The 10,060-nt window shown below is 36.1% G+C and overlaps 1 protein-coding gene across 2 annotated transcripts in view; it reads left to right on the top strand.

The window, feature by feature from the left end:
• The first annotated feature begins 5,023 nt into the window (after positions 1-5,023).
• Positions 5,024-10,060, top strand: part of LOC137406293 (RNA-binding protein 41-like) — a 29,939-nt gene continuing 24,902 nt past the window's right edge. For both annotated transcript variants that reach the window (XR_010979849.1, XM_068092842.1), the window contains exon 1: positions 5,024-5,079. Coding sequence is in view for 1 of the 2 variants with exons in the window: in XM_068092842.1 (XP_067948943.1) it covers positions 5,051-5,079 (29 nt within the window). In the remaining variant the exon portion in view is untranslated. The remainder of the gene's footprint in view (positions 5,080-10,060) is intronic.

Genomic DNA, 10,060 nt, shown 5'->3' with positions numbered 1-10,060 from the left:
TGCTAGATGAGTATTTTTACTTAGAATCTGAGTCAGCTGCCTCAGATCATAGTGAAAGCGATGATGAGGATTGTGATAATAGGGCAACCTTAGAAATGCAGCTGCTTACGCAATATGTGGCTGCTAACGATAATGCGAATGAATTAAATCAAATTACAGAGAATAACGATCAGCCTATCACTGCTGATAGCATTCCCATTCTAGCTGTTGACATCAAACTGATAAGTGGGTGCAAATGTAAAGAATTATGCGCTAGTTTTATGTCATCTAAACAATTAAGCCTCATTAGAACTGTGTATCAAGGATTACCGAAGGAAACGTTGGATACGGTTGTGTTGGGACAAATTGCCACTAGCATAACAAAGAAACCCCTCTAATGCGCTACAATAAATCTCTGCAGCATACTCATGCTACACTGCGTGAGTGTTAAACTACATAAAAAGAGCTCTAGATTGAATGGTCACTTGATGAGTTGGGTTGATATTTCCGCATTCTGATGCCTTCTGTTGTCACTTTTCGTTGACTTTACCACGACCTTCTGTAAAGGTGGACAATTCTGAATACACTTTCAACTCTTTGTTAAGTTGTTGGACTGTCATTATATGCAGTCACAGCAATATAGCTTGATGAGAAGTGCCCAGTTTGAAGCATACCCTTTTAATTAATATATCCAGGATGGTGAGTTTTTAGCCACATATATTGTTAACCTTTTCTATGACCTTTGGGAGGTCAACCGTCAATCGAATTGGAACAAAAATGCAACAATCATGTTTTTCAGGGTTTTATTGTAGAGAATGCCAAGTTTCATTAATATAGGTTGAGATTAAGTGGTTGGTTGCTATGGCATTTTGATTTGTAAACAAATACCATGATTTACAGTTCATGAATCAGCAACTTTATCCTGCTTAAACTCAAAACAACAGTTTTAGTTCATCACGAGACCTTCTCTACTAAATCTTGCATAACCTGGGCATAAATAACCCGATTTAAAAAATTTAAAATGCATTAAAATCCTCAGAATTTGCTGATTTTAAATCTTTAAATAACTCAAAAATGTGGTTTTAGCACGATTGTACATTCTGACTGCCTGGGTCACAAATAACTAAAATGTTGAACTAATAAAACGAATAACATGAGTGCATTTAAAAATATTTGATTCGAAATTTCGACGGCCAACGAACTGCAGTCGCCTCGCAGCGTCAACGCATTTTGCGGTAGTACTTAGTACGTGATCCTATGTACATTTTTTATTCAGTACCCAACCGTAAGCATCAAAGGAATTTAACTCACAAAGGTTAAGATCTTTAGTTTATCCATTATTTATCTTTATCATTAGCGAACAGTCGTAAGTTTCTTGCTAAATTTTGTGTTTAGTATGCATTAATGTTTGTATACACCGATTTTGTTTTGCAATATGGTGTTCATTGTGTTTTTGAAAGATGAAGGTAGTTCCTTTATTTTTAGAGCTTTATTTTTTCTCATTACGGACCTTTACACTTGAGACCATATCATAACACGATCTATCCATGAAAATCAACGAAAAGCCAACAAGTCTATATATGAGCAATCTTTATTTTGGTAATGAATAGTCATTTTACAACAGGTTTTTTACAAGGTATCAAAGCAAGTAAACCAACTAAAAGCAGTGTACCAAAAAACAAACACAAAAAAATTAAAGTGTAACTAAAAAACTAATGAGTAGTCTAACTAATATAATAATGTTGGAACTGAAAGCATAAAATATGTAAAAAGCAAGCTTGAGGATTGATATGAGTATTGTTTAAACAAAAAGTGAATAAATAAAAGCTCAGTAAAATAGTTATGCTTATCTATGACAACAAATTTTTAGTTATGGAAATAACGTATAATATAAAAATACTAAAAGGGGTAAGGCTAGACGGTGAATAGTATTATTGGTCAGAGGATAGTAGGTGTAGTTTGAGTTTTGTTTTAAAAGATTGCAGAGGAAGAGTTCTTAAATGAGTGCAGAGGTTATTAAATGGATTTAACAGGTTATTGTTGAGGTTGTTGTGGTTTATGGCACTAGGTAATTTAAATCTGGTCCTGGTTTTGTGATCACGGTTTATGGTTTGAAAGTTATAGCTGAGATATTTATGGCTGTTTTTGTGAAGTTTTGAAGGAGCAATGAGACAGGTAAAGTACTGTGATAGCTTAGGTGAGGAAAGAACACCAGTAGCGCTTGTTATTAAGTTAGTAGGCGGTAGGCGATGGTTTTTATAGGGTATGATTAGGTCTTTGCACATAAGTCGCAAAGCTTTTTTTGTAACATAAATAGTGTGTTGGTATATTATACAGGTGTTGTAGGGTAGAACACATGTAGGCGATATATAAAATAGGAATGGATATATTTATAGTAATTATTAAATTATTAATCTAATAATTATGTACATATATTTAAAGCTAAAGTTTTACATGGTTAGGTTTTTTCTCTTAGCTACTCATGAGCAGTGCATCATATCATATTTGTTTTGAAACTGTGTGGGATATATTTATCGCTGTTGGTTGTGTGAATGCAGACTGATTAATTAGTGGTCAGTAATGTCTGGCGCTATCGAACGCTTTGATGCCCAGATGCTCAAAAACTGAGTGGAACGTGCACACCCAGAGTATATATGTAGAAAACAATATTACTACTTACTTTGTTTCCTTTAGCTAGGAAAAGCTGGCAGAACAGGTGTGAGTAGATGGAATTTATTTGAAACTACTTTCAATCAAACATTTTCGTTTAGGAAAAAAGTATTGCTTTTAATTAGAACTAAACTTTGTAGTTTTTATGGCATGAGTACTTTATGAGAAAATTTAAAATAAAATTTACAGGAGAATTGTATTGACCTAACCTTCAATCTCGGTAATCCAATGGTCGATGTATTTTCTCTCCCTTCAAGAGCCATACAAATCTTAAAAAGTCAAATATTGATAAACTAAAGGTTATGTTTTCTCACTCTGATGTCACTCATGAAAAATAGCTAATCAGAGGTACTGTAAAGCTTTGTGGTTGGTTGGAAGACAGTAGTTAAGATGCCTAATAGCAGATTTCATGTATCGATACAACATACCTATACCAGTAGAGTTAAACAATATATTTCAATATCTTTTAAATTGAAATTAAACATCTTTAATAACATTTAGTTTGCGTGCTGCAGAAGTTGTTTTGGGTGGGTCATTACATGAACTGAATTAACACCAGGTTGCTTTTGTACTCAAATGAGTTAATTCCACCTGATATATAGATTTTGTCAGTTGCTGTACTTTATCTATACAAAAAGAGTTGAAAAGATTTATATGACACCTGTAAACTCATCACAGATTGATAGACATCATTTGAATCCCATTTGTTCAACTCACTTGCAGCAGATTTGTGTTACATTAATGAGTATTTTTGTAGTAATATTTACATTTGATAATTTTCACAGAATTACAAGCTAAAAAGTACAAAGTGACAGTTGGACTTTGGACTCACAGTGTCAATATAGTTCACTTGGAAATTGTTTATGAACAAGTTTAAAATGTTTCGGTAACCAGGTTGTCAAGCAAATCATGATCACGCTAAACACTAGTTTTAGCTTTTGATTTCATTTTGGTCTTCATTCAAAACGAATGAAGACTAACGCGTTGTTCTCAGAGCATCTCAAATTCTACTTTAAGCTAAAAATACCCTATTGCTGTGTAATGACTAATCTACCATCTATTTCGAGTATGCTGCAGCTTGTATGAAACTGCTGGATACCTGTCTGGTGTTTCAAAGGTTTCTCACACCAGCTTCTTTGGCTCATTTTCTAGCTGTGTATGAACAGGTCTGAACGGTCTTGTTTAGTTGACCAATAATAATCAGATGGTAGATAGTACTGTCATATATTGTACTATAGATACGTTGCTTTGTTCTAGAGTTTTTATTTTATCTGAAGAGACTGTAGCGCCTCATTCGAATACTACAGAAATAAAGTTTAGTGTTGTTTTTGTGCCTAATATTCTTTGACTACATCTATATTATAGTATAAAAATTCCCCTTGTACATGTAGATGTCGATTTTTAAGCAGTTTATCCAAATGTTTAATTTTTTTAGTTCACTTGCTGTTATTTAAATTTGGTCCGTAACATTTTTGTGACCTCAACTGCAATCAGATCCAACTTTCTGATTGCCGACTCACCAATTATTACGTACTGCCAAATGGAATAACAGCAATGCTAAGGTAGACATAATTTTATTGCTATATCAACAGTGTCCTTCCCAAGCTGTTAACTGTCACATGCTGTGATTCTCTATTTATAAGTATGCAATAAAGATTAACCCTTACTGAATAATATTAACCAAATTTCTTTTCCCGATCATAGAATAGGCCTCGTTCACATAAGAAAACACCGAAATGAGTCCAATATAAAGACAGCTGTTTTACTAGGTGAATCCATGCATTTTGTATAACATGATTTGGAAAAGTGGTGATAACCCTATTTAATTGTTTTCGAAAATGGAGCCAGCAATTCTGCTTACAAGCACTGAAAAGATAGCTTTCTTTCAATGCCCTTTTCTACAAATTTGCATTTTACCTACAAAGGCAAATAGTGTTTTTTGGCTAGAGTTTGACAGGCCATGCCCAACGTTTTATCAGTTCAAAGATTAAAAATGAGCGCAAACAAGTTCAGCTACTTTTGCTTTAGATACGTAAGGTATTGACAGAATAATTATATTCTTATAGACATTCAATAGAATATTTCAAGTCAACATTTTTATATGTACAGAAATTGTTTCCAAGGTTTGCTCATTATCTCCCCTGTTTACAAAAGAATTTTTGTTGTTTCAAAACTGTTCCAAATTATTTGAAGTGTCAAAGTATCAACTTTGCAGTGGCATACAGCTGATACACAGCATTTACGAACTTGACTATTATTGAAGGTTTATTATATCTTTATGCAATCTGCATGAGATTGGAGAGAGAAGGGAAAGAAGAGATCGCTATTCCTTACCTTATAATTATGTAGTGCATGAGTCTTGTTGTTAATGTAGGTAGAAGTTTAAGACCCAACCCTAGCCATGAGTAGAAGAAAAATTGGAGAAATTAGGTGAGTGACAAATCTATATATATTTTCAAAGTTGGTCATCTGTTTCGGTATGTCGAGCTATAGCTATTATTAGAAACTTGGAATAAAGAATCTGTACCGATGAAGATTTGACCCCGGACCCTCCCGTTCACCAGTCCGACGCCGTACCAATCAGGCCACACAGATTGATCTCTTCGCATGACGATATATGTCGCTATATTGGTGCAAATACCATGACGCGACATCTTGGCGTACCGTCATTACAAGCCGGAGCACTTATTAGTAAGCTTGCTGAAATTTTCCATTGACAATGTGTCAGGCTAATAGCAAGTGGCAGGCAACTCTCATTACTCCTCATTAATTATAAGCTGATTTTAATACCCTGGCAATGCCGCGTTGCACAGCTAGTCTATTTTATTTATTAAAGTTGTTCGCAAGTGTAAAGGCTAAAAAAACTGCTACAAATTTTTGTCCTAATAATTCTGCTGTTTATCAGTTAGTAAACTTTGAGACAACTATATTACGACGAGTGAATTGTTTTTTGAATAGGCCCGAGAAAGAAAATAGTTTTAATTCATTTTAACAACAAAACTTTATTATTCCCTTTTTGCAGGAGTTGATGACATCACAAATAAAACAAGTTTTTACCAGCACATGAATTAAGTTTGAGTTGTCTGATCAGTTCAATAATTGGAAGAGCAACTTCGTAGCATACAAATGAATAAATTTACACAAATATGGTTGATCTTTTAAGTGGTGAACTACTACAGTCAAACTAACAGCTATAGTAGTAGTTTCTAAGTTTGTTGAAATCTGTTTGCTCGTTTATCAATACGGGCTCTGAGTGTGTATTGCTGACGCCCCACGGGTTTATTACTCGTTTTGCAAAGTTTTTGGCTAAGCCAGAGTCCCTTCCATCTTTTTTACCCTCATGTGTTCTCATTGCTCATAAGTTGTTTCTATGAAGTCGCTATCTTGTATATCAGTCTACAATAGTCAAATGAAATGTCTAAACTTTTTTGTGAAAAAATATAAACTCAAATTATCATGAATTGAGGAATTTTATAATGCACAATACTTGTTAAATTCGGTGAGCGCGTGACCTCACGACCTTACTCTCAAATGAACATAGAACGTGACATGCTATAAACTGAGCCTAGAATGAGCATAGGGTGTGTTCTTATGCCATGAAATGAGCCTAGAATGAACATAGGGCACGACACCGTGCCATGAAATGAGCCTAGAATGAACATAGAGTGTGACCCCGTGCCATAAGTTGAGTCTAGAATGAACATAGGGTGTGATCCTATGCTATAAACTGAGCCTAGAATGAACATATAGTGTGACCCCGTGCCGTGAACTGAGTCTAGAATGATCATAAGGTGTTACCCCGCGCCTTGAACTGAGCCTAGAATGAACATAAGGTGTTACCCCGTGCCATGAACTGAGCCTAGAATGACCATAAGGTGTTACCCCGTGCCATCAACTGAGCCGAGAATGAACATATAGTGTGACCCCGCGCCATGAACTGAGCCTAGAATGAACATATAGTGTGACCCCGTGCTATGAACTGAGTCTAAAATGACCATAATGTGTTACTCCGTGCCATGAACTGAGCCTAGAATGACCATAAGGTGTTACCCCGTGCCATCAACTGAGCCTAGAATGAACATATAGTGTGACCCCGTGCTATGAACTGAGTCTAAAATGACCATAAAGCGTTACTCCGTGCCATGAGCTGAGCCTAGAATGACCATAAGGTGTTACCCCGTGCCATCAACTGAGCCGAGAATGAACATATAGTGTGACCCCATGCCATGAACTGAGCCTAGAATGACCATAAGGTGTTACCCCGTGCCATGAACTGAGTCTAGAATGACCATAAGGTGTTACCCCGTGCCATGAACTGAGCCTAGAATGACCATAAGGTGTTACCCCGTGCCATGAACTGAGCCTAGAATGACCATAAGGTGTTACCCCGTGCCATGAACTGAGTCTAGAATGACCATAAGGTGTTACCCCGTGCCATGAACTGAGCCTAGAATGACCATAAGGTGTTACCCCATGCCATGAACTGAGTCTAGAATGACCATAAGGTGTTACCCCGTGCCATGAACTGCGCCTAGAATGACCATAAGGTGTTACCCTGCGCCATGAACTGCGCCTAGAATGACCATAAGGTGTTATCCCGTGCCATGAACTGAGTCTAGAATGACCATAAGGTGTAACCCTGCGCCATGAACTGAGCCTAGAATGACCATAAGGTGTTATCCCGTGCCATGACATCTGTCTAGAAATAACTTAGGGTAAAACGCATGCCATGAAACACAATGTGAATGTTCAAATGGAGACACAATACATGTAAAAAGATATAACACATTACTACATAGACCGAGTTTCAATTCTGTCTATGCAGTGCTTCATGTAAGCAAAACAAGCAAGTTTCACTAAGCAAACAATATGACTAATTTTCCTGGCTTTGTATTTTAGTGCAGTTAAAGTGGTAGATTGAGCAGACACGTACAATATTTGAGCTGGAGTAAGTTTGCTATACATGTACAATTGTACATCGATATACACTAAATAAAAACTTTGTTAGTAATAGATTTACGATCGGTAATCATGATGCACCATAGTGCTCATCATGATAGACAACTAAACAAGGTCAACTTTTGAAACACATTTGTAAGGAATTAAGTTCAATAATGATTTACCTATGTGTAAATAAGTGATTCAGTTCACAAGCCAACCGAACTCCAAAAAAGCTGCCGTGTTTATTTGTCAGTCTTAACTCAACTGGGAAAGCTGCTTTGTTCGGTCATATCCAAGATATAACATAAAAGCACACATGATATAAATCGTCACTGTTCACAACCTTCAATACTATTAGTTACCAATAGGTTTAAACAACATTCTATTCTACAAAAGTCTTGGATGTAAAGAATGCTAAGAAAACAAAGCATTGACCATAGCACTAGGTTTTTCGTTTGCTGAGTTTATAGTTGTCCGCATCGCTGGATTGGCACCCCTCTCATAGCAGTGTAGAAGCTGCGCTAAAGCTCGATTGCTTACTGGTAAATGGGCCATATATTAATCTTCAAGGAAGCTATTGTTGAAATGATACATCTATGTATGATGCGTGTATTTTCTGGTTTCTAGCATTTTCTTTTGGTATCCTGAGTTATGCTCCCTATGGCGAGGTAAGAGGTAAGGGAAGGCAACTTCAAACAAGTTGGTCACTTTTGTTTCGGTTTAACACTAAAGCCTAAGCTCGAGATAGCTCGGAAATTTGTTTTTCCACCTGATCCTGCGCATGAGTAAACTCGGATTCGCAGTTTTGCTTTATTTGATGTACATCTGGTTTACAGAAGATTATGAAATTTTGGTCCATTTGTGTGGTATAGGGTTGTAGTATCATTCCAAAGTTTGAAGTTGATAAGGCTATCAATTCTTGAAATATAGCAAAAATACCGACGACACTTCTATCCGAGCGAGAAATGAAAAATTGCTACCGACAAAACACTAGTTCTGGTTTATCGCTTTGCACAGTAAACGCTTTTAGCATATTTTAAAAGTTTCAAGTTGGTTGGACTATGATTTCTTGAAATATTGTCTAAATAAAGAGGGCACTTCTAACAAACTGAGAAATGAAAAATGGCTGCCGATTAGAATATTAGTTCTGGAGATATTGCAGAAATACTGAGGGCACGTTTAACCGACCGAGAAAGGAAAAATGGCTGCCGATTAGAATATTAGTTCTGGAGATATTGCTGAAATACTGGGGCCACTTTTAACCGACCGAGAAATGATAAATGGCTGTCAGAACCTTACTTTTTAACGAAATACAGATTGAAACCAAAATTCTTTGTAACGAAGATAAAAATCCTTTACACTCACTTCCTTTACACTCTCCGCATTTCCTCACACAGCCTGTTTTACACAGCTCCTTAGAGTGGGGCAGCAACATTGCTTTACTCGCTCATAACACTAAAGTGAAACAACTGATTGTTTTCAGTCTTACTTCAACAGCCTTTTTCAAGCCTCTATTACAAAAGAGCAGCATTCTAATCTGTTCAATTACACAGTACTCTCAGATTTTCAGATGATTTTCTATGTGTTTTATATGTGGTGATTACATCATGAAATTACTTGATCTATTTGAACATGAACATCAAAGTAGCTGGAGTTTTTATCTCAAGTTGATCGGACTATAAGCTCTTGAGATATAGTCATAAGACCGAGAGCACTTCTAGCCGACCCCATGATGAAAAATGGCTGCTGACAGAATGACCATTAGTTGCTAAAGACCCACTGGTTGACATTCTTAGGAATGAAGGGTCCAAATAAGACCATCAGAGAAAGCTTCTCAGCAACAAGAGCTTTACACTAAAGCTACTGGTTTTTTTCATTCATAAAAAGATACACACTCTATTAGACTCGGTGTACAATAATGGTTGTTTCTTCAGGGATCTCTTAAACTTCACTTCTTTAAAAGACTGAAAAAACCTGTTTACTATATTCGATTTCAGTTTTTTCTTCATTTTAAGAGTTTTGCAAGATTGGAGCTTTAATATGGTATGCAGCTTTGGGAATTGAGCTATCCTTCGTTTTTTTCGTGATGTCATTTTATCGTTGTCGGCCATCTTTATAGACAATTTTATCGTTAGAAACGCGAAGCTTTTGCAATGATAATTTGAAAACGATGTTTTTGTTTGCATTTTTTTTATTATAGTATCAAAACTACACTTAAAAGCACTAATAAATCAAAGAAAAACGATCGTTTTCTACAAATATGGTGGCTTTTTCGTGAACGAGCGCATGTGCAAACGGCTTGATGACGTAAAAAAAAACGATGGATTCTATGCACTTTCATAGTCAATGGAAAGTTGCTAGCCTTAGAGTACCCGATGTGACATAAATTTTAACAACAGTTTCAGAGTTGTCCTCTCATAAATAAAATGGTAGTATAAAATGGACTAAGCTTTTACTTAGTCCGAAAAGA

Source organism: Watersipora subatra, chromosome 10, assembly GCF_963576615.1.
Source record: "Watersipora subatra chromosome 10, tzWatSuba1.1, whole genome shotgun sequence".
Taxonomy (NCBI): Eukaryota; Metazoa; Bryozoa; class Gymnolaemata; order Cheilostomatida; family Watersiporidae; genus Watersipora; species Watersipora subatra.
The sequence above is the reverse complement of the archived record's forward strand: the minus strand, read 5'-3'. Positions and strand labels throughout refer to the sequence as shown.